This window comes from Lontra canadensis, unplaced genomic scaffold (assembly GCF_010015895.1).
Source record: "Lontra canadensis isolate GAN:19392208 unplaced genomic scaffold, GSC_riverotter_1.0 scaffold31, whole genome shotgun sequence".
In the NCBI taxonomy this organism is placed as follows: Eukaryota; Metazoa; Chordata; class Mammalia; order Carnivora; family Mustelidae; genus Lontra; species Lontra canadensis.
In genome coordinates this window covers 5,876,092-5,899,912 of record NW_022631025.1, presented here as the reverse complement: position 1 = coordinate 5,899,912, position 23,821 = coordinate 5,876,092, and the positions used below count along the sequence as shown (strand labels likewise).

The window sequence follows — 23,821 nt, the reverse complement described above, 5'->3', positions numbered from 1 at the left end:
GAGCCACCCAAGCACCCAGCAATGGCAATTTTTATCACCCTGAGGGGACCCGTGGTTTTCTACACAGTGTAGTACTTATTAATAAAGTCTGTGTGTGTGTCACAGAAGACAAAAAAGCTCCTTGTAAACAGAAACCATGTCTGTTTGATCATGTAAGCTAAAACAGTGCTTCTTTTTATATGAAAGGTCCTCCATAAATTTGGGGGGAAATTCATGAACAATGAATGAATAAAAAATGAATCAATAGTTGCTAAGGACTCATTAATCCATGCTTATCCCTAAAAGCTGCCCCTAAAGACAGATAAAATCATGTCTTCCTGCACTGCGTGGGGAAGAGGAGCGAAGCAAGGAGAGCGCGCCGAGATTGTCCGCTAAGAATAAGACAGGAACTAGCCAAGTGGAATCTTAACAGAAGTTAAAAAAAATAGACACTTGGAAAGTTTATTTCCTTATAATACTCAGTCCCTGTTCATGCCAAATCTCACTAGATAATACTATTCACATTTATATATTGCCTCTCGGAATGTGCAAATGAGCAATCCTTCCAATAGGAAATGCTAATTCGTTACATTTATACTTCCCATCTCTCATTCATCTGGAAGGGCTGGGAACACATCCCAATTTCTACCTTGCTTTTAAAGACTCAACATCTAACATATATTTGGTAAGGAGAACACAGAAATTTTGAGCCGAGTGGGCCTGAAATGGCATACTCTAGCCCCCTTTGAGACAACCTACACAGCCAAGACAAGGACTTGCATCATCTGACACCTGGTGACCGCATGACCAGCCCCGGCCCTGGCTCCCCCATGACTGCTTCACATACCGCCGGATATTCCTCCAGAGCCTTGTCTCCCTGGGGTGATGCCACCAACATAAGGGCTGGCCCATGGTCTTCTTTCCATCAGTGCAGAGAAGCATGTACTGAAAGCAATGTCCCCACTCCTGTCTAAGGACTGTATGCCTCAGAGTGATGTATGAGTCACGGGACCTCTGATCCGCAGGGGAAATGAAGCTCTTCTCTTTGGTCATGAGAAGCATGTCTGGCTCAGAAAGTTCTTTAGGATTAGGCCCGGAACAGTGACTGTACTCCTCTGGAAGGTTCCTGTAGTCTCTACAGACTCTGCCAAAGCGATTTCCATGTTCAGAATCTACCATTCCTCCTTGGGAATGGACAATCCTTTATTTTTCTTACCATCCATCCCCTGCAATGAACTCCAGCTCCTCTCAAAAACAACCCTGTCCCAGAAACCCAGACTGGAAAGCCAGAAGTCCAAGGGAAGCATGGGAGGACGATGAGGGCGGCCAGCAGCCACTCATGGTGCCCGGACCACATCTCAGATGCTCTGTCCTAGACTGTATCAGTCCTGCTGTTTCTGATCGCATGGGGAGAAAGAACACTGGCCCGAGACAAGGAAGCGGAAACAGGTGTTGTCAATGTCGCACGCTGTCCACTAAGCCGAGAGACCGATGTTCTTTCTCTTCCCCAGATGCCCTGCCATCTGCAGGCCTCCCCGTGGATACTGTCGTTCTCAAGGACTGCAAGGAACTTCAGACCCGGTGGTCTGCCATGTCTAGCTCCACGCACATTCTCTAGGCCTCCCGTTGCTCGCCTGTCTTCATGATTAGAGCCCCCTTGGGAAGACGCTATTCTTGGAAGTAATTTCACATTCTGACACTGCAGGAAGCTAGCCCAAGTTGTAGCTACTTCAGATCTCTGCAAAGGGCCTTGTGCGTTGGTAACTCTTAGTCCACTAGAAATAAATTTATCAAAGATATACTCATATATATGCCCGGGGAAGGAAAAGTGCCATTAAAAACATGTCTTCCCATTGTCCCCAATAATCGTCCCCAGTAGAACTAGGAAGGACAGATATATTATAGAGTCAAACAACAAGTATTTTTAGCCCATGTTCGGGGGCATGGTTTTGGTCTGACTTTAAAGACAGAAAATTGGGAATTTTATTTTTAATCCAAAATTAACAAGTCTGCGGTAGTTCATATAAAAGAAAATCTTAGGAACATATGATTGAGAAATAATACTTGTCTACTCTTCTGAGAATTCTGTTTTACTGTCCATGGAAACTAAAGCCTGTGCTGTTCAGCAACGACCTAAAAGTCTGTAGACAATGGAAGGCACACATCCTTGGTAAGACTCCCACAGTAATCAGACACCAAGAAAAAGCAGTATGCGCGATACCGGCGACTTCATTTTTCCCTAGTATTTCCAAGATCAAAAGAATATCTCTATTCGACTGACCTGACACAGTCCTCAAGCTCCCCACTGGGGGACTAAGCAAATTCCTTGGTTTCTCATGGCATGACTCTGGGCTAAAATGCTGTAACAGGAACAGCAAACAGGGCTGTCCCCCTGCGACAACGCTCTAATCAGTTTCAAAGTATGTTTTGTTGGTTTTCATTGACGCCACTCAAAGGAACTGGTCACTCGTGGTCTCAAAAGTTTGACAACAAATTGTGTGATTAAATTCCTTAAACACGTCTGTCCATTCCTAATCCTCTTTGGCCAACATCCCTTTCAGAGAAAAATCGCAGCACTCCATGGTGCCTGATTTATATTTCATTTTGAGAACAGGAAGTAAAGGGATTAAAGTTAAGGATTAAAACACTTACTCTTCACTGCATTTTTTTTCTCCTCCCGAATGGCTTCCCGGTTGCTATGGCTACTGTTCACGGGTCCTTAGCCCTGAATGCGCACGTCTTTGCATTAATAAAATATTTTAAATGAGACTTCACAGAAAACAATAGGGAGAGTAGTTTCAGTTCAATTGCTCTTGGAAGAAGAAGCTAACATTAAAAAAAAAAAAAAACAAAGTCTTTTCTTTGTCTTTGTGTTGGTATCCTCAAGAGTGAAGCCTGAGCTGCAAAATAGCAAGGGACCACGTCAAGCCGCGCGGTGCGAAATCGGAATTACGCCGGCAGGGGCGCAGGAAGGAGACTCTGACACGGTGAGTCCGACCTGACTTTCCAAACCAGAGCGTGTAGGAAGTGGAAGGATCCCTGGGAATTTCTTAAATGTTGCAACACCACAGAACATTTAAAAGGCAAAAATGCACGTAGATGTGGTGTTGCAATTCCACATTGCAAACACCAGCCAGGAAATGAAAAACCAGGGCTTTTAACTACCACGAAGTTCAGTTAGGCACAGCGGGCATAAATATCCTTGCTCCGTAGCCAAGTCACTGGTGGTCATGGCGGCAGCATCTACAGAGGAGCGTGGCCACAGAGGCGACGGCCACGAGCAGCACGTGCCCCCAGGGCTGAAGGCGTTGGCGTGGATGGTGCACAGAGCGGAGGCTGAGCTGGGCGTCCAGGAGGGTGACAGTGACAAGAGAGCAAACACAAGTGTGTGTGAGCTGCTTCTTTAAAAACACTCCCCTGACATTCATTTTAGAATATACTGCCTACATTCCTTTACAAAGCCAAGGAAAATGAAGGAGATGGAATAGTAAAACTCCATTTAAAGATTCTATTCTTCAAGTCCAATAGCAGGATGGGCTCCAGGATGAGCTATGGAATGACTTCGAATACACCACCCTTCCTCATCCATTTTTTTTTTTTCTTGATGCTTGGTTTTTCTCGTCCCCGACATCCAGTAGTTTCAAACAGCCTATTGAAACTATCTCCCCGAGGTCTGGATATCCTCATCATTTCTCACTTCCTCTGAGCCATGATCCACAGAGGACAGACAGAGATGCTACTTGAAATCCTGTCATTCGAGCCATCTCGACATATCAATGGGAGTGAAGGGACTGCGCATCACCTTTGCCATTTAACAAAACAAAATCATACAGGGGTCTTCTGGAGACAATCCCCCAAGTAGAACCATTGTGATGGTGACACTCTGAGCCCCGTGATACAGGCTAGAGGAAGGAGTACTGTAAGTACAGGTGAGCAGCTCCCATAGCAAACCATGAGACAAACGGTGCTGCCCGTGGATGGGACTGCAATTTCTGAAATGAACTTGAATGGAAATGGAGAGAGTTACATGCAGACCCACAAGGTACAGAAGTGTGTCTTTCCCAACACCCATGTTCCTTCTTTCCTGGCTTCAGTCTTTTCTTTGAGAAGCCACTTGTGCTTGGGGACAATCCTGATGATGCATGGCCACACCAGGGTCCTGCTCTTCTTCGTGCCTGCAGTCAAGAGGGGGCGAGCGGAGCTTACTGCTGAGAGGCACGGCCCCCTGAGGCTCTCAGGTCTCCGCATCTTGGGAGCAGAGGCACCGACTGCCTCTCCAGGCTCTCTTTCTCAGATGTTTCCACACTAAACAGCTTTGGAAGACTGACCGGGATCATCTTTTCCCAAGCCAAAGGTCAGGCATGCTTTCATTCATTATAAAGGATTTGGGTTCCCTGTGCTCAGAATTTCCCTCGTGTCACACAGTCCACTGAGCGTACAAATGCTGCCTGGCACTCTCTGTGTCACTTAGAGAAACTGGCACAAGAAAATGAGAATATTCTGGCTACTGCTATTGCTATGAGGAATAAGTTCTCCTTTTGTCTTCCACCAGCATCCACGAAGCTGGAGTTGGCTAACTTACTAACGTGCACGCAGGGTCAAATCTCAGACCCCTTATGGTGCCTGCCACCTACAGAACCATCTCTAGCTGTGCAGGGCACTGGACCAAATGCTTTTGCAGGGTTCCTTCCTATCTCTATCATCAATTTGAGTCACTCCAAGTCAGCATGTCCACATCACACTAGAGGTCCAATCTCAAGTGATTCACTTAAAGAGTGTTCTAGCCATCTGCTCACTGGGCACTCTCCTGGAATTAGGGCCTGCCTACAGGGCTCTAGAATGATCCCATAGCCATGTGTTCCATGGCTCATTAGGGCACATAGGTGATCCCACATATGGGGGACAGGATGAAAGGGAGCCCTGAAGGATAGAAATGGAGGGTACCCGTGTGGGCTCAGGGTTGCCCACCTGGATGGCCCTGTTAGCTCCAGCCACTGAAAGGAAGGTGTAGAGAATTTTGAGGCAGATAGTGCCAAACATGGGGGCCCTCTAGGGGCAGGGTCTCTGTCAGGGGGCCAGGCTGCCATCTAACAGAGGGCCGGCCGGTCTAGAGCTTCCGAAGATGATCCTCCCACCAACAACTTGATGAGACAAAATTTCCCATGGTGGAAACTCAGACAGCCCAGACTAAAAACAGTAGCGTCAAAGGAGCACTGGAAGTAGAGTCAGAAAATCTCAGCTGGGATGTAGTACTCCTGTCGCCTGAGTGTGCTTCGTAAAGTCATTCAGCTTCTTGGAACCTTAGGTCTTTCATCTCTCAAATGGGGTTACAATAGTAATTGTGGAGCTGCTGGGAAGATTCAAGAGGTGAACAGCCATAAAAATTCCCAGGCGTGTTTTAAGTGCTAGCATGCTGCTTCTTGCTATCGCTGACAGTTGAAAAGCTAGAACTAGTACTGAGTTTGTGAGTGTTTGGCTGTGTTAATGTCTCTGGTCAGTTTCAATCTTAACATCCTGATAGGGGAAGGGGCTCATAATCGGGGTGGATATGGGAGGTGGGGAAAACAGGAAGCATGAGGTTCCTCGGCCATGATTTAGAGCACCTTAGTATGTCTGAGTCTTTAAGACCTGGAAATTAGGGAACTTGTACATATCTTTTCATATAAAAGAACAAGATTACCTTAAAAAAGAAGGAATCCCTGATTGCTATTCTGAATACACAGAAATGAAATGATTTTTGTATTTGCTTATGTATAGATGAGGAAATGTCAAGGATGTCCTTTGCACTGCCATCTCAAAATAGAATTTATTCAAAGTCGACAGTGAGTAAATATTACCCAAATTCCTATAGCCAGTGATTATGGGCTAGGTTAGCCCAGAGCTACTATGATACAGAGCTGCTCGTGTAACATGTTCTGCCACCTGTTGACCTGTTTTCCTTACTGACCTTCCTTTTTCAGAGGCCAGTGATGTCCCTGCAAATACTGTGTAAGCAAAACTCCTCATATCAATGGTTGTTACCATACGCCACTGAGTAAAAAGAATAAAAACAGAGAGGCCCCATAATATGTTTATATGTGATAGAAAACTATATGGAAAATATGCATTGGTGTTAGGCATGTCTATCACAACTCTGCTACTACCTGGCTTTTATGCTTCCCATAAGTGAGAATGCCTAATGGGAAATACTAGAAAAATAATTGCCGGAAGTAGGGTGGGAGAGGAGTAAAGCCTCACATAGGAGAGGAAGTAGCCAGAGAGCTCAGCTAGCTAGTCAGGGAATGCAAAGTTCTAAGGTTATTGGAAACTCTGCTCCCAAAACACTTATCAATGTGGTTATAAAAGTAAGCTTTGAGAAGGTACCAAGAGATAAGTCCCCAAAAATGGAAAGAGAGGAATCTGTACCTCAAATTTCAACATGGAAAAGAAAGAAAGAAAAGAAAGCAAGAAAGAAAGCAAGCAAGCAAGCAAGAAAGAAAGAAAGAAAGAAAAGGAAGGAAAAGAAAAGAAAAAAGAGAGAAAAAAGAGACTAGAAATACCACTGAGCATCAGAATCCTTAAAATCATGCTTGGAAAGATTGTAGAAAGAATTATAGGTTGGTGAGCAGTTCAGAAGGAGGGATGTCATTAGAGCCAGGATAGGAAGATTGAGAACTACCAGAGAATGCTTCTCTCCTTTTTTGATGCCATTATGTGAAAGCAGCATGTATAAGGAAGCTAGCGTTCAAGAGGCTATTTAGCAAAGTCTCCCATGGTAGCATTTTGGACAGGACTGAGAATCCTGGAGCTGATGACAGCCCAGCAGGATGCAGTCATCACTGGAGGAGCCAGTGTATCTAAAGAATATCGATGAATGGGAATACGCCAGCCTAAACAGCCTTGTCTCCTTTCACCCTAAATTCCCAATTCATCCTCCACGTGACCACCATGATTATCTTTCTAAATCATGGATCTGACCACAGTCTATGTTGAAACATCTTCGCGTGGCTTGGAAGGCCCGTTGAGGTCAGTTTCCTTGTCAACTTTCTCAACCTCTATGGCTTGCCTCAACAGCCAATAAAGGACACGCGGTTCTCACGTGACCCTCGCTGACACTAATCCATGGCATGAACAAAACGGAACAAAGAGGGGAGAATGCAGTCCACATGCTAAAAAATCTGGAAGCTGGGTATTAAGAAAAAATTGTAGCGAACTGGAGATCCTAGCACAGAATCTCTCCAGACATCAGCGAGGTCAGAAATGTAAAAGAGGCCTCCTGGGAAGACAGATTAGGGCTTACGTGTGGGTGTTCCAGGGCGAAGGTGAGTTTTTGAGCTATAGGGGGGAAGAAAAAAAAAATATATATATATATATGGAGTGGGGAGAGAGAGAGAATGTTCGGACATATGAGGCTAATTAAATAACAAAAGAAGAGACTGTCTTCATCATCAGAAAGCTTAAGATTTCATGAAGAGGCTTTATGAATATCTTTTGGGACTTTCTAAATGTGATTCCCCATGCTGGAGGATGTGATTACATTTAAAGACGCTTATAATTCTGATGGACTACAGCTGTGCCCACAGCTGGCCCCGGGGAGCGGCAGTGTAGCAAGCACCCGTCCCGAAAAGCCACTCAGGGAAAACATCTTTCTATTCCAGTTAAAAAAGGCAGCCCGACAGAGTGCAGCCTCCTAACAGTTAACTCAAGGGTTCGTCTGTACTCGACAAACAGCGGAAAGCGTGAGCATTTAAGATGTCACAAGACACTTTGCTACAGTTTATAAAGAGGGCCCCGGATTGTCGGGTGGGAGAATAATCTTTTGCCAGAAGGTTCTGTGGAATGCCAAGATTGCAAACAGTATGTCAAGACTTATCAGACAGTTGGGCATTAGGTCATAGTAATGAACCTGGGTGCACATTTCTGTAGGTCTTTGGGCTTGTAGAAAAACAGCATACCACCTTTTGGCATCACACTTGGCTCCCTCACCACTTCTAAACTTTCTCGTTTCTCAGAAACCAACTGAAGAGAGTACAAGTAGTAATAAAAAAACGTATCCCGATTCTAAAGGCCAAAGAAATAAAATGGGGTAATGTATACAAAATGGCTCTGAAATGTCAAAGCATGAAAGGTGGCAAAATAAGACCCTTTCTTTCTTATCCCTATGACCACAGTCACCATTAAACCATCCAAATTACAGAGATTGGATTCCGCCTGGTAAACCCCTCACGTGGAGCCTCGCAGAAGGCTCACACATGGGCTTGCCAGGCTCACTAACTTCCAGGCCAGATGGTAACTCAACCAGGAGGGGCAGGAAAAACATCTGCTCCACCCAGAGAATTCTTCCGATCTTCGGACTGTCACTGCTTGACCCCACTCCTCAAAGCCAGGTTCCTCAGCAGCAGTGGAAGACAGCAGCCAGTTTCCTCTGTACTGTAACACCTTTTACTATCACCTCCCACCTCTGTGGCCATGGCTCACTCCTCCTGGGTCTGAGCTCTGTCTACGTTTAGGACTGCAACAAGCCCTGGGCTTACGTGCTCTTATGAATAACTCCGACAAACCTATGAGCTTGCTGCTACTGTCTCCAAGTCGCCAAGGAGAGCGTGAAGCTTAGGGACATTAAGTAACTCTTTCATGAAACCTGGTGATGTCTGGCTTTGAATCCAGGTCCAGGATGCAGAAGTCCGTGCATGGACAGGAGAAATGCACAGATAACTCACACGAGAGGAAATAGAACAGTAAATCATTATAAGAATAAGGAAATAATGAGAAGTCTTCTGTCAATCTAGAAAAGGCAGTCAGGAAACAACCAAGGTTGAAATGGGCATGAAAGCAAAACTCCTCGGCATGAAATCTCTAACCCTCCCTTTCTCACTCATGTAACGATATCTATTGGTGGGCTGACCAACAGTAGAGATTTCCAACCCAGAGATACGAATTCTCTGGATGAAAATAGATATCAGGTCACTCAGCTTGTTTGGTCAAGATTTTAAAACATGTACACCTGACTACAAATGTGTTTTTTTGTGAGGAAAAAGCAAGGTAGATAATATAAACAATTTACAGTTACGTTATCACCTCAGTGTCTAGGTATCGTTTTTAAAAGGCTAAAATCTCTTTGAGGGAAAAATAAATTAATGGAGGAGTCTGGAGTAGAGAAAACTGACTTACTAAAACTTCATTAATCACCTGTCTATGTCTTAGAAACTTTTTCTTAGAAGATTTACTTATTTGGGGAGGGGCTGAGAGGGGGAGATAGAGGAAAAAAGAGAGAGAGAGAGTGTGGGGGTGGGCCAGAGAATTCTCAAGCAGACTTTCTGCTGGAGGCCGAGCTGGATTCCAGGACCCCGAGATCATGACCTGAGACAAAATTAAGAGTCGGCTGCTTAACCGAGTGAGCCACCCAGGTGCCGCTCTTACAAACTATGAATAGACAACATGATGTAATTCTTGTACTAATACGAATCTTCATTGGGCATGTATAATGTGGCAGGCAGCACGCTAAGTGCTTTTCAGTCATTATTTCATTTAGTATGACTTAAACACACTGTATTAACAAACATTGCCTGATATAAAATTAGGACAATAATGACTGATTTAAAAGTTAACATATTATGATCAACTTACATGGTCCCGTAAATTCTCTTATATGTAATGCAAAATGTTTGTAAAAAGTATCTGCTTATTTGCTTGAAATATAATCCTCTTTTACCCTCTTAGCAGTGTCTGTAAATTAGTTGGCATGAACATATTTGCTTTGAACAATCAAAGGGTAAATACAAAGGGGGTAGGACCAGGTACATCCAATAATTAACTTCCTTCTGTTTTCCTAGTGAGCCATCAATCTGCACTAACATAAACCACACCCTGAGGTGTGCCATACCGTTTTCATGTGGTTAGTGTCACCTTCAAATGAAGTAATAAGCTCAGCTGAATCGTAACATAAAGGACTCGAGTTTGTGGGTGTGATGGTTTTTTTTTCTGTGCCCACTTGGCTATCCTCTCATCCCGCTGCACAGTAAGACACTGATCTGGGTGTTGCTGTGAGGGTATTTCTCAGACATGGTTAGTGCCTGTGATCAGCTCATTTTTAAGGAAAGGAGATTATCCTTGATGATCCAGCTGGGCCTGATCCAATCAATAAGAGCAGGACTGAGGTGTCCCTGAGGAAGAAGACACTCCACCTGGGGACTGTCCCCCAATCCCTAAGCTAGGAACTCTGGCACCATCTTGACTCTTCCCTTCCCCTCACCCCTGGCGTTCAATCCACCGTTACTTCCTGTTCACTCATGTTCACCTGCTAACCCTCGTCCAGGCCTCCGTTACGTCTCGTCCAAGTACACCCCCCTCTGAACTGGTCCATGTGTTTCCTGTCTGTTCCTACTCCACATTTCTGCTTGCTCTCTGTCTGATCAGCCCAGCCCTTGTCAAAATCCAGCTTTGACATCTCTGGATGCCTCAAGGGAGAGGAGTGTGTCTTGCCATTTTTTTTTTTTTTTAACACTCCAGCACTTAGCAGAATATCAGATACATGGTGAATGTCAGGTAAGTAGAAGGCAATCGACCAGGGCACATGAAGCCATGATTCTTCTTAGTTGGGCAGAGTCTTTTTGGGTATTGTCATGAAAGTCATGTGAAACAGTCACTAGGGGTCCTGCATTTCTTTTGGCTCAGATAATCTTTCTTCTTTCCTTTCTTAAACTTCTTTCCTTTTATATTGATTTGTACTTGATATACAAAGACCTACGTGTATTTAACATATACAAGTTGATTTGGACAGATGCACACATCCACGAGACAATTACCATAGTCAACATAACAGATACATACAGCACCTTCCAGAGTTTCCTTGGGTCCTGTTGTGGGATTGTTTGGTTTTGGGTTTGGGGTTTTGGGTTTGTTTGCTTTGTTTTGTTTTGTTTTTTTTACATTATTTTTTTTGTCATGGGAGGCTCTTAATTTTGGAGAGCCAGTGAAATCTCTAGAGCCTTTACTTAGAAAATACATCTTGCACATAATTTCTGGTATTTTATGAGTTTCCTGAAATCCATTCAGCTGTGGAACCTCTCACCCCTTTATAGTCCAGGGAGCCCAGGTTGATAACCCATGAACAGAACCAAATATCACAAGTTCAAGTTTGTCTTTAATTCCCTCTGGTTTAGGTCTCAGCTTCCTTTTCCTTGTTTGGGTCTTTCTTGCACCATCATCCAAGCATCCACATGACCCAGAAGGACAGGCTATCGTAGTCACGGAACCGTGACTCCCCCTGCAAGAAGATTCAGTTCTCAGGGAAGGAAAATATCTGCAAGGACGCTGTCGTCCCATTGTCCTTTATAATATACTGCCCTGGATCGCAGGTGATGTGACAGAACGATGCCTTCTGCTGAAACAGGGCCCCCTTCACCTCTGAGGCCCTGCATCTGCCTTTCCCATGAAGTCACCCTGGAAATAAATCTTCACAGCTCAGAGAGCCAAGATACAAACAAAATGGGAAAATACTGCCCGAGGATTTCAAAGGCAAAGCGCAGCTGAAGCTGAAGCAGGAAGACGAGTGCGCGAGCGGAGGGGGTGGTGACTTCTCAAGGATGTGCGGGCTTCGAGACCAGAGATGAAACATGGAGCCTGAGGAGATATGTGGTGAGCTCTGCCATGATATTTTAGGACATATATTTAGGCAGCAGAGAGTCTGAGCTAAATGCTTTCATTCCAAAACCATTTTCATCAAGAATTCACAAAATCTAATAAGAGAAAGGGAATGAGAAGCTTAGAAAGCTTCTGTCAATCAATCAAAAAAGCAATTACCTAGGAACCATCTCCATCCGGTAGCCGTGCTGGGCACCATACAGCCCAACTGCTTACTAAAGCACCTGCTGGAGGGTCTGTGTGCCTCACGTGGTTGGCCAGAGCTGGATCAAACACCCTCATTTTTTGCCCTAAATCAGAATTTTCAAGGAGAGGTAAAACTACTTTGCCATATATGACAAAGTATTGTAAAGTCATTGAGGACAATATAAAAACCCAGAAGACTTCACTCCTTAAGAATGTCTATCGTTCCAAAGGAACTCTCAGACTCCACGTTCCAGAAGCATTCTCTGTGAGACTTGATCATGGCATTTCTCTGATTGTACGGAAAGCACATGAGTCTCTGTGTCTTGTTGGAATGTAATCTTCGGGAGGGCAAGTTCAGGTCTCGTTTCTAAACTCAGAGCTGTGGCGGGGCCCCTCGAGCTGACGGTTCGGGGAATCACAAATGCTGACCGTCGGGCGTCATTTTCGTGGGTGGGAGAGGAAAGCTATCCATTTCTCTGTCTAGCCCCCAGTCCTTCTAATGCCGCTGTGATTGAGGACACGCTGCCAAACAACGCAAGGAAAACAAGCCCTTCCTGTAGCAGGCTATTCTAAAGAACTTCAAATAGGAAGGCACGGTGTTTTTTTTAAGTAGTCCTCATGCCCAGTGTGGGCTTGAACTCATGACCCCGAGATCAGGAGTCGCCTGCCCTCTACCAACTGAACCAGTGAGGTGCCCGGCCCCTACCCCAAGAAGGCCCAGTATTTTGACTTACACGGTGCTTTTTAAAAAACTGTGCAGCTGATGCATTTTTCTCATTTCCAGTGTGGTTATTCAAATGTGCTCCTGACCATCTCCCTTCAGTAGGTCCTTCTCTGTGACCTCCATATCAACCCCCACGCTGTGTCCTTGCCTGCATTTATGCTGCTCACTTTTTGTTAACCTTTTTATTGTCAGGTTTCCTCAAGACAATGGGGCTCTATGGAGACAGAGAACACACATCTGTCTCGTACCCACATGTACGTCTGAATCTAAGCCAGTGCCTGGCACCCCGTGGGGTGCTTAGTAAATAATTGTTAGATGAAGGAAATGAACTTATTTGAGATTATTTCTCTAGGAATTTACTTGAAGAGTTTGATGAGATGCTCTAGAGGAAAAAGATGATGTTGTTGGCTGAGTAATTCTGACCAATGCTTCAAGTTCTCTTTCCGTTGGGGTATCATTCATCTCTGGCTCTGAGAATTCTCGCAAGAAGAAAACCCTGAATATTCTTTAGCTCTGCATTTCCCAAATATATATGACAACAACAAACTTGTTAAAAGGAGTATCTCATAACAATCTGTGGGATGTGTTCCAAATACACACTTTGGGCAACACTGTTTTAAGTCTTACAAAAAGACCCTGGTTGGGCCTCTAGGCCCACAGACACTAGCTAGTAAGTCTTTTTTGGCATTTACAAGGCTGAAGACAGCTTTTCTGCTCTCTCTAGAAAGAAAGAGAAGCTTTTCCTCATTAATTGCTTCTTTCATGGACAGCTGACCCCCTTCTCCACTTCCCATACCCAACAGGGATTCTCGGGTCCCTCCTCACCCCACCAGCACCACATGGTGACAACAGCGCTCTCCAAAGCAGAGCCAGAGTTACTTTCCTAAGCTGCAGGCTTCCACGCAGCTGGTCTCAACTTCAAATCAGTGCGATGAGTCGAGTGTTAAACCAAGATGACTTCTTTTTATCACTTAAATTGAATTAATTAACATCACTACTTTGGGCCACAGTTATTTGCCTTATAAAGGCATACCCAGGGCCTTTCCCAGAATCAGTTACCCTCCACTGAGGCATCAGGACATTCAGGCAGGAGGGTAAGGCCCACCATTGTTTTGAGGACAGAGAGAAGCAATTTGCCACCCACAATCTTTAAGGTTAGTGAATGACTCACTTACCAAACATCAACAACAATAACAACAACGACAAAACATTTTAGTGACATTTCAACATCACAGAAGCATCACTCATCCAATAGGATTTCCCATGTGATTTGCTACACGTGGGAGTAAAGGGGGCAGCTAGTTCATCTTGAAATCCTACGTCCATGATCTGTGCCTATGACTGACATTCCACTAAGAGATTGAGAGAAGATGAGGGGAGAAGAGAGGGAGGGAGGGAGGAAGAACAAGAGAAAAAGGAAAGTCGCCATCTGGGAAGGCCTCTGATTATGTGCCCTTGTGCACACCCCTGCTGCACGGATGATACTAGAAACAACGGGGAGGAAAGCGAGAGCCTCACCAGCTCCTCTAATGGATGCCTCCATGTAGGGAACTGGATGTTTTCATGTAGCTTTTGAAGATCCCAACAAGGGCACAAAGCAAGGTGAGCTCTGCGGTGCTTAATGAAATTGTTTCACTAAGTGAAATGGTGGTGGCTCTGAGCAGAGCCCACAGAACCCCCAGATCTACCCAAAGAGGCGCGACGCATACGTTGCTCCGTCTTAGCCAGACAGCGACCCATGGCTTCCCCCTGAGCATGAAAGAGACGTGCAGGCTGCGCTCCTGCAGGTTGGGAATGCTGTTCCGGGTTTATCGCAGCCTGCTTGAGGCTCCGAATGCCCAAGTCATCAACCAGGGAGGGTCAGAGGTGATGTTAACGAAACGTTTCACAAATCATAGCCAGAGTCTGGCACCTTCGTGGAGCTGTGAAATGGACGAAAGATGTGAGCTATCTCTAACTTTTGGCCCAGCATTCTTTTGCATTTGCTTTCGAAAGTCCATTTTGATAACAAGCCAGAGTTGAAAGGACCCCCCCCCTTGCCCCACCCCCCATCACCACCATCACCGCTTACAGGCACTTCCAAGGTGCAAATGAAAATTTCTGATAAAGCTCACAGCCTTGAGGGAAATTTCAAGCGGCTCATTGCCTTAGTTTTCTCTTATTTTGCTACTCATTATCAGGCCGAATTGAAGGACAGATTTTGCCTTCTGCTCTGCAGGCTACATTCTATTCTCGCCGGAGACCGCAGCTGGTGACCTGAGTATCTCGCAACTCACTTATCCCTGTAGCCCCCTCTTTAAAGAGCTCGAGATCTGCAAGGCGCATTCATGGAGAAGTCTGTACATCAGCTGATGGAATGTGTGGGTGTGCACACATTAGGCAGAGATAAAGTTACTTTCTGCATGCAATGAGCCAAATTATCCCAATTCCTTTGCAGAAGAGCTTCCCCCCTTCTTCTTTCTTTTTGTAGCTCGAATAGTATTTAGCTAAGCTTTCAGGTCTTTGGTTTTTCACTAGGCTCCAAGAGGTGTGGGGAGGACCACGTGCCCACGGCCAGGTTTTCACTCGCGAGGACTCTGCCTCCCCCAGTAAACGTCTGTCTTACGGCTGGCTGAGGGTGCCTTGTCACTGGCCTGGGTTTCAGAGTGGGGCCTCAGAAAGCCGGCAATGTTAAGACCAAAATAATGTCATTTAGTGTCCAGGGGGAGGTTAAAAAGAGGATTAGAGGAAAGCAGGCAGGCAGGGTATATTAAACAAGTCCATGACTAACAGGGTGTGACAGAAAAGGGTTTTATTCTTTTCAACAAAACAGTTCCCTAGGGCTGGGACCATTACTCCACTGTGCCTTTATCACCTTGGAATTTTTATGGTTATTTTTGATGAATTCACATTTTTGTAAAGGCTTTTTTGAAATGATGCCAGTTTTCAATTTTTAATTAAAGTCATAAATAATCTTAATTCTGCCTTTAAAGGTTTATTGTTTCTTACTTCTTCTTCTTCTTCTTCTTTTTTTAATTATTGCTGCCAGGAAATATTTCAAATACCAAGCACTGAAGTGAGTTAGCAATTAGAATCTCTCCAAGGTCTAGTAACAACATCGTACCATGTAAATATTCCACGCCAGTACACCGGCACGAAGTCTGAAAATGTGGATTGCCTGATTTGGGGTTCATTCGCACAGCTTCTCTGGGGAGTGGCATTTCCTCTTTTTATTGGATGGAGCAACTTTCCTCGTTTTAATTTCCACAGATTAATTTATCACTGATTCGTAACAGATTTTTAAAAGCTTCAGATTAAAAAAACAGGTTAAAATTTGGAGAGTAAACATGGTAAACCGGTCCCTAAATTCTGGGCACTAAAAGGCAGCCACAGCCAGCTCACCCGTTTGCAAGGAACAGGGTGCGCAGCATCAAAAGCTGATCACTGCAGACATAGTATCTCATTTTCTGGAAGACGAGATTGAGAAAATATTGAAATATTTGATATTAAGTTATAATATTGCTCCTCGAAAGTATATCCTTGTTACCTAACTGCCTGACTGTTGAAGTCTGTCTGTAAATTGTCTTTACATTTCTATTTTATAGTCTCAGGGTCTGATTTTCTTTTTTTAAATTAGGGCTTTAAGAATCTTTTACACAATCAGAACTATACCTCCTTTATATAGAGGCTGAGACACACCACATTTGAACAATAGAAACCAATTAATTAACAATTCCTGAAAATATCTTATTCTGTTTCCATACATACTGTCAACCCAGGTCACCTTCTTACGTAGAATATCGCACTGGGGCTTACTTGACTGGATGTGAGACCTGCATTCTCTCCGGTTCCAGGCCACTGTTTTTCTCAGGGAAGGCGCTCTCCAATCTTACGATGGATTTGGTATTACGGTAAAACCTCATGCATTTCAGACAATTTAGGGGTGAATGGTCAGATTTAGGAGAAAAAAATCTCTCAAGAGTTGTGATTCTGGTTTGTTTTGGTTTTGATTCTTAAACAAAGACAACTTACATCAAATTCACAAGACACACACACACACACACACAGATAATGACAAAAGCCAGTAGGCAGTGGTCCTGCTGACATAGCGAACAGGATGCGAGGTTGGTGTTATTTGAAAAAGATGAAGTATCCTCCTTACAACTTTGTTTATATCATTAACTCACATAGCAGTTCCTTTGCACTTGTTCAATACAGGATATATTTAGTTCATCATCTGTTATCCTCTGTTGATAATGATCATCTGTTATCAGTTTACTGTGTTCCAATAAAAGAGACTTCATTGTATTTATAGAGGAAAAAATGATTTTAACAATTGACTTACAAGAGTGGGTTTATATGAAATTAAGATTTTCCAATCCTTCCGACTGGGCATTTTTCTCATTTACAAGGAAGAGGTCAAATTCTTTCCATATATGAGCCCTCAACTGGCATTGTGTTAACACCTCTCAAGGAAGAAAAAGCTCAAGTAAAAAAAAAAAAAAAAGAAAAAGACTACACAGCATTTCCAACATAAAAGTGCTAAATCCCCATAAACCATGAAAGAATGCACGTTTCTAGTTCAGTAGAAGCACTGATGACCTGAAACCACAGCCACAGGGTTTGATCACATCATGGGTTTAAATCACTTGACATAAGTTAAATCTTAAATTTCCCTTACTCTTGTCACGAAGTGCCCTTCCATGAATCAGTACCATCTTGACACAAAGGAAACACTCAAAAAGCTAAGGTCAGCTCAGTGTGTCTGTGTTTTTCTCCCATGGTCAGAAGGTACTCGTTGGCCCCAAAACTTACAAACTCAGTTATTGGGAAATGCATTGAAAGGTAGTAAGCTCCTCAGATCTCAAGGTGCGGGAGCACAACATGACCAACCGCCTGCTAGAGATTTTACAAGGTCAAGAGAGAGAGAGTGTCAGGTGGGTTGGCTGGTTGATCTTTAATATTTCTTCCAAATCCAAGATGCTATGCTTTCTGTGTACTCTGAAAGATGCATTAATTCCTCAGTAATGTCAAAGTAATTTTAGGTTCAATTCCTTTCTCGAATTTCCGTACACCGTACGTATTAAGAAACATGTTTTCTCCTAAGTTTAAAGCAGGGATGCTCTCTACTTATCCTAGAGATACACCTACCTTCCCCCTCAGAGCTAAAATGGCTTCAGCCAATTGATATTTTATGAAAAAGCACTTATCTCCAGAAAGGGTTTTTGTTGTGCTGTTTTTCCCAATTCAATTTTCTTTAGCTATGTGGACGTAATTTCCATAAAAGCCTTTTGTCATTCTCTAGTTTAGGGAACTTTTGCTAATTTTCTCTGATTCTTATTATATGAGCCCTCCCCAGAAATTCACAGCTGGTTATATCAGCTGTGCAACCCACCACATTGCTATTACTTCATGAAGCTGTCCCTCTCCCCAAAGCGTCTAATGGAGAAGTGTAAGAATTCATTGCCCCACACGTGGTCCCACTACTGCAGAAGTAATTTAAATGTGCCTTTCCTGGCTGGGTAAACGCTCTTCCAAAATTACCTTTTTCCTTGCTTGTTGATCTTTGGAAGAATGCGCCTTCACATGCTTTCGGAGGGAACTGGGGTCTGTATAGCGTTTGGTGCATCCTGGAATTTGACAAGCATAAGGTTTCTAAATAAGAAAGAAAAAAAGAAACCAACTGTAGTTAAATCATAAAGGTAACTGGGGAAGATTGACTCAGACTACTGACTTCAGAGCATGAACTATTACCAAGTGACTGAGGTGAAATGCTGGGTAACATTTGTGCCTTTTATTTATTTTTTTATTTATATTTTTATTTTTTTTACACTTGTGCCTTTTAATTCGAAAGCCCAGTAAGTTTGCACGAAGGCCAAGAGTAGGGCAAACTTTCAAGAAACAAGGAGACATCTTTAGAGGTTCACTCTTCCCACAAAAGCTCTTGCGGCATTTTTGGACGTGGAAATTATTAGTAAGCATCTCTAGTCATACTTACAGTTATACTCCCCTGAAAACAATCTTTGGTACTGTCAGAAACTAGGAAACACACATTCTTTAAGAGTTCAGGTATAAGGAAGCTGCAGGAAAGTCCAGAAAAGACTGGGAATGTTTCAGAGGAAACCTGATTCAGAAAGAAAGGAGAGAATTAAAAGAGAGTATTAGTGGAAGGTGAGTGAGAGATAATAGGTCTTTCAAACAACAGACAAATGAAAACTCAGCCAGAGGAACATTAATATTATTATAGGGATTACAGGATTAGAGGAGTCCCGGTACTCAGCCTGGGTTATATGCCCGAGCCCTTGACGGCATGCATTGAAAACACTAGTTTTAGCTACTTCAAGTCCCCCATGCTCCTGAGAGATGTGAGGTGTGGAGCCCAAGGCTGAGTCTAGAATCTTATTAATTTATGGGTCCCTGGTGATTGGTCTATAATGATTAGGAATGAATGAATGGGAGCGTTGCTCATTGATTCAAAATGTAGCAGCTATACTTATGGTAATAACAAAATGCTCCAAGGGCTGGAGAGTATGGCTTTTAAGCTATGAAATAAAGCAAATCTTTCTGTCTAATCGAAGAACTACACTAAAAAAATCACAAGATAAACTGTGTTCGTAAGTCACAACTTACAGTCCCTCATCTATCCTGGACCTCTGTAGGTGAGACTACTTAGAGTTGTGCCGACAGGATTTTATTGTATTTTATTTTGTTTTTTAAAAAAGATTTTTAAAATCTGAGATCACAAGTAGGCAGAGAGGCAGGCGGAGAGAGAGGGGGACGCAGGCTCCCCGCTGAGCAGAGAGCCCGACGCGGGGCTTGATCCCAGGACCCTGAGATCATGACCTGAGCCGAAGGCAGAGGCTTAACCCACTGAGCTACCCAGGTGCCCTGCCAACATGATTTTGAATGTCAGGAGGAGAAAAGGAAGCCTGTCTCTAAAAGAGGATTCTCGCTTGAGGAACCTGCTATGTCATTAACAAAACAGGCCAAAAACCCATCACATCAAAATAAAAAACCAGGAAAAAAAAATTCAGATATTTTTCTCTTTATGTCTTGTTCCTATTCTCTCGTGCATGCTTGTCATTCTGTGTGCCAACACAGACATGGGTTACATTGTTTGCCCTGCTGCAAGCCATCTTTATGATTTGTTTTTATTTTTGCCACTTTTGATTCCAACCACAAGGTGAAGTCATGAATACATAATTTATTTTGACACACCCAATATGAATTCTATGTATCTGTTCCCTGAGTGACTGATTGACTCAATCACCCAACAGGTCTCGTGGTTTTGTGGGGTGCTGGGCACCGTGTTACGTATGAGAAGTCTGACCATAAACAGGGGATGAACAAGACTCTCGATACCTCAGGTTTTCCAAACAGTCAGCCAATATGGGTGGAAGACCCTTGCCTGTGAGTTTCCATTGGGTGAACAACAGTTTTCTTTCCCGAGTTCACACGGCATTCTCACACTGGCCTTCCCTACCCTGCCCTGGCTTTAGGGGAGAACTCGATGATATCTGTATCGGCAGTCATGTTGTGACCACATCAACTCACATTTCGAGCCCTCCAGGAGATGTGGCATGTAAAAAATCTTTAGGAATATGAACATGTTATATAAATCAATATCAGTATTATTACCATAGTCGCTACTATTTGGGTTGGAAAGACAAGAAATGGGTAATGTGATTTTTGTACTTGATTTTGAGATGTTCTTGGAGAAGGCGTGAATACTCACCTCTCCTCCCAGGTGGCTTCCCTCTCTCCCCTGCTGTCGGCCCCCTGGGATTCATGTGCCAAGTGAGCAATGTCTGGTGCTGGTCCAAGAGCTACTGGTATACTGGTCATTTTACCTCAGGTTACCGAAGCTTTAAGTGGCATGCTACACTTTATCAAACTATAGTTTCCACATGTACTGTAAAATCATTCCCCTGTCTCGATATTAAGATGCTGATAGAGAAATAAGTCAATAACACTTTTCAGGGTTAGAATTATGAACTCCGTAATCCTTGCGGAGCAAATAATTTTCCAAGAAGTAAAGAATCCATTGAGTTGAAGAAAGATACTTCATCCAAAATTCTGACAGCATTAGCATAAGGAGTGCTTAATGAAAGGAAATGGGGGCCTGAATTTAAATAACACATTCTTCAAGCAGCTACAGTTTGCTTTTTAAGACAAATGTTTAATTTTTACGTGATTTTAAAAGAGTTTACCAATTCATCTAATGCAATAAAAATTTAAACAGGAGGGCAGGTCTGGCACCTTAAAGGAAGGATGATGGTTTTAAAAGATTTAATAGAGCAGTGTTTAAAAAAAAAATAAAAGTAGCTGGGTTTTAAAAGCTACTGCATTGAAACAAATCATGAAATTATTATCTGTGGTAGCTTTCCTCAAAAGTTTTAAAAAGTGATTTAAAAAAAAAAATCCAAAACGATTTCAGAAAATGCTCGTAGTCTGATTAGCTAAAATTAGCTCCGAGTGAAGAAGGGTACTGTGGAGCCATAACACTTCGGCTCACAATAGTTCTTTCAAACTACAGATAACTAGCTAGAGTAGAGGCAATTTCTCAAGACAATCTTGTCTCGTGAATGTTCATTCTTCCATGATAAAGTTTAATGACAAATTGGAAAATTTATTAGATTCTACCAGGACAGTTTTAGACATACAACATAGGGCATTTTAACATAATTTATTCTTTTTCCTATTTCTACCTTTTAAAAAATCCTGCTACTCACCAAATTTATTCATTTCATATTCTATTCTGTTGGTCCTAAAATCACTGAATTTATTTCAGCTAGAGCAGAAAGGCGCTCTCCTCTGCCCATAGTGCTCTAATTATATTCTAGCTATTTACTAGGCAAACCATCACGTTTATGGATATTAGGAGATAATTCTGTTTAGAAAGGTTATGTGACATATAGCTAAAATGACTTCTATCAATATGACTAATAGAGACTAATATAAAATTTAATAAATATGTCAACTATAACATCAGAAGAATCTTAAATATGTATGAGAAGGTGTGTAGAAATAACGGTATCTTTTCAAAATTCAAATTCTGGTGTAGTTTAATAATAGACATCAGAATGTTAACACTGAAAAAGTACTGTCATGAATACATTATTTGCGAGAATGTGGGATAAGAGATCTGTGGTGTGTATAATACATTTGTCCTGATGGCTTTGTTAAGTGGAGAGAAAGTGCACACTGTCTCCCGGGCGTCGTGGAAGGAAAATGGTCTCAAAACTCTAGAAATGCAAAGGAGGATGATCAACAGGACAGAAAACAGAAGAGGCTCAGGAAAGGAACAAAATGTTACTGCACGAAGAGAGTTAAGGTGAAATGATGAAAACCAGGGGTTCTCACACGGGTTATGTCAGTGGATGTGCGGCTGTTAACGCACAGGAGGCATAATGAAGCTGAATCCTGGGGAGAGATCTGCTGATTCTTTTCAGATTGCCTGAAGGTGAAAATGCCAGGTGGTTTCTAAAGCAAAAGGCCAGACTCATACTCGGTGACCGTGCCAGCCTCAGAGTTCTTACGTCAGAAGGAAAAGAACCAGAGTAAGGGCTGGGGTGGCCGGGCAATGGCAGGTAGTAAAACCAACAAAAACCAAACCACTTCTTATTTCAAGCAATAGCGTATAGTATCTATTCACGCATGTCTTGGTATTTAAATACTTATTTTCATGCCCAGTCCCTGGTAGTGGTTCTCTGTCCTCCAGTCTCCTATGTGCCCCTGACCCATCTCTGCTTTGTACACAGAGGTCACCAAGGAACCTCAGGCAGGTGGGAGATTTCTAATAACTTGTCACTACAGGCCCCTCTGGACCTTTCCCAAGTTTCCACTGCTGCCCTTGGCATTGTCCCTCTAACCTGCAGACCATAAAGAAAGCCCCTCCACCAGCCCACCATCAAACGGGCACTCCCTCACCCCGGGACTTGGGGCTGGAAGTTGGAAAGCTCCTGCCCTTCTTACAGTGTCCAGATGCGTCCTCTGGTGCTTGGCACGGTCGCTGGAGTTACTGAAGGCCTTCTGACAGCCCGGGTGCTGGCAGAGATACGGCTTCTCGCCTGTGTGGCTCCGCAAGTGAATCTTGAGATTCTCAAGCCTGGAAAAGGCCTTCTTGCAACCTTCAAACTGGAAAAAAAAAAAAAAAAAAAGAAAGAAAACAAGTTTTAGCTGTTGAGAAGGAACTTGAATGTTTGGGTCTGGGGGACAGGGGGAAAAAATGTCCTTAGCATGTATTTAGTCTAAAACATAAAAGACAAAACAAAAAAATAAGATGAAATCCAAATAGTAACAAATGTGACTTCTAAAAATACCCATGTATTGATGTGAACTGCATTTTTCCACTAATATACATGCCACTTTCCCTACCAGATCTGGGTCCCAAACTGATTTCTGTGATTACTTGTGTCAGAGAAAATTTGCTGTGAGCCATCTGGCTCAGTTAATAAAAATACAGTAATGCGTGTCTTAAAGATTTATTAAAAAATTAACACACTTTTCCATTTCCAAATTGGACTAAATGGAAGGAACCAGGAAGGAAGAAACTTTTTACAACTAATAAACTAAGAACAACAACAACAAAAAATCGAAGTGATGGACGAGAGTGAAGGTGGGCTTCTGAAGACCAAGGGTCCAGGATGCAAAAGGCACGTGTCCGTGGGGTCGTCACGACCAGAAACTTCCTGAACTATCTCAAGGAGTTTTTTAGCTGCCAAAGAGTGACTCTGTTGGTGTACACACTGATGCCAAACCTAATGAGATAAAAGCTTTTAATGTGCTTTTAAAAAAAGGAACTGGAACATAATTCATGTACTGCTGAGAATGTTTTCCAAATGAAGTGATAGTTTCACCTATTTTTGTTTTTCTAAGGAATATTGTTACCTCGTTCATGAAAAGAGGAATTGAAAATGAGAGACCGAAGGTTTCAAGAAATGCTTTATTGGTTGGTCAATAATACTTATTGATGGGACTCTTTACTACATGTCTTGTGGGTAAAATACCAGCAACTATATTAGAGGCTCACAATGATTCCAGTCCTGGAAGTGACAATCTAATAAAGAAAATGTGTTACAGAAAGCCTGTGCATGAGTTAAAATGTGAGATGGGCATTTATCCTGAGACTCTCTCTTTTTGGTAATAAGCCCCAGAATACTGATGTCACTTTGACAGTTTTCATCCCATTTGAGTTCCCACTGCACAGGACATTTGGGAATATGGAAATGGTGTTTAAAACAAGAAAAAAAAAAAAAAACACCTCACTTCTTAGGGAGGAATGTGGGGGGCAGAGAGGAGGATAAAATAGAAGGAAAGAAGGTAAATTCA

At 43.0% G+C, this 23,821-nt stretch overlaps 1 protein-coding gene across 3 annotated transcripts in view; it reads right to left on the bottom strand.

Moving 5' to 3' along the window:
• Positions 1–23,821, bottom strand: part of GLIS3 (GLIS family zinc finger 3) — a 493,142-nt gene that overhangs the window by 74,021 nt on the left and 395,300 nt on the right. For all 3 annotated transcript variants that reach the window (XM_032866527.1, XM_032866526.1, XM_032866528.1), the window contains 2 exons: positions 22,466–22,627; positions 18,035–18,145 (listed from right to left, as the gene is read on the bottom strand). In XM_032866527.1, the coding sequence (XP_032722418.1) occupies positions 18,035–18,145; positions 22,466–22,627 (273 nt within the window). The remainder of the gene's footprint in view (positions 1–18,034; positions 18,146–22,465; positions 22,628–23,821) is intronic.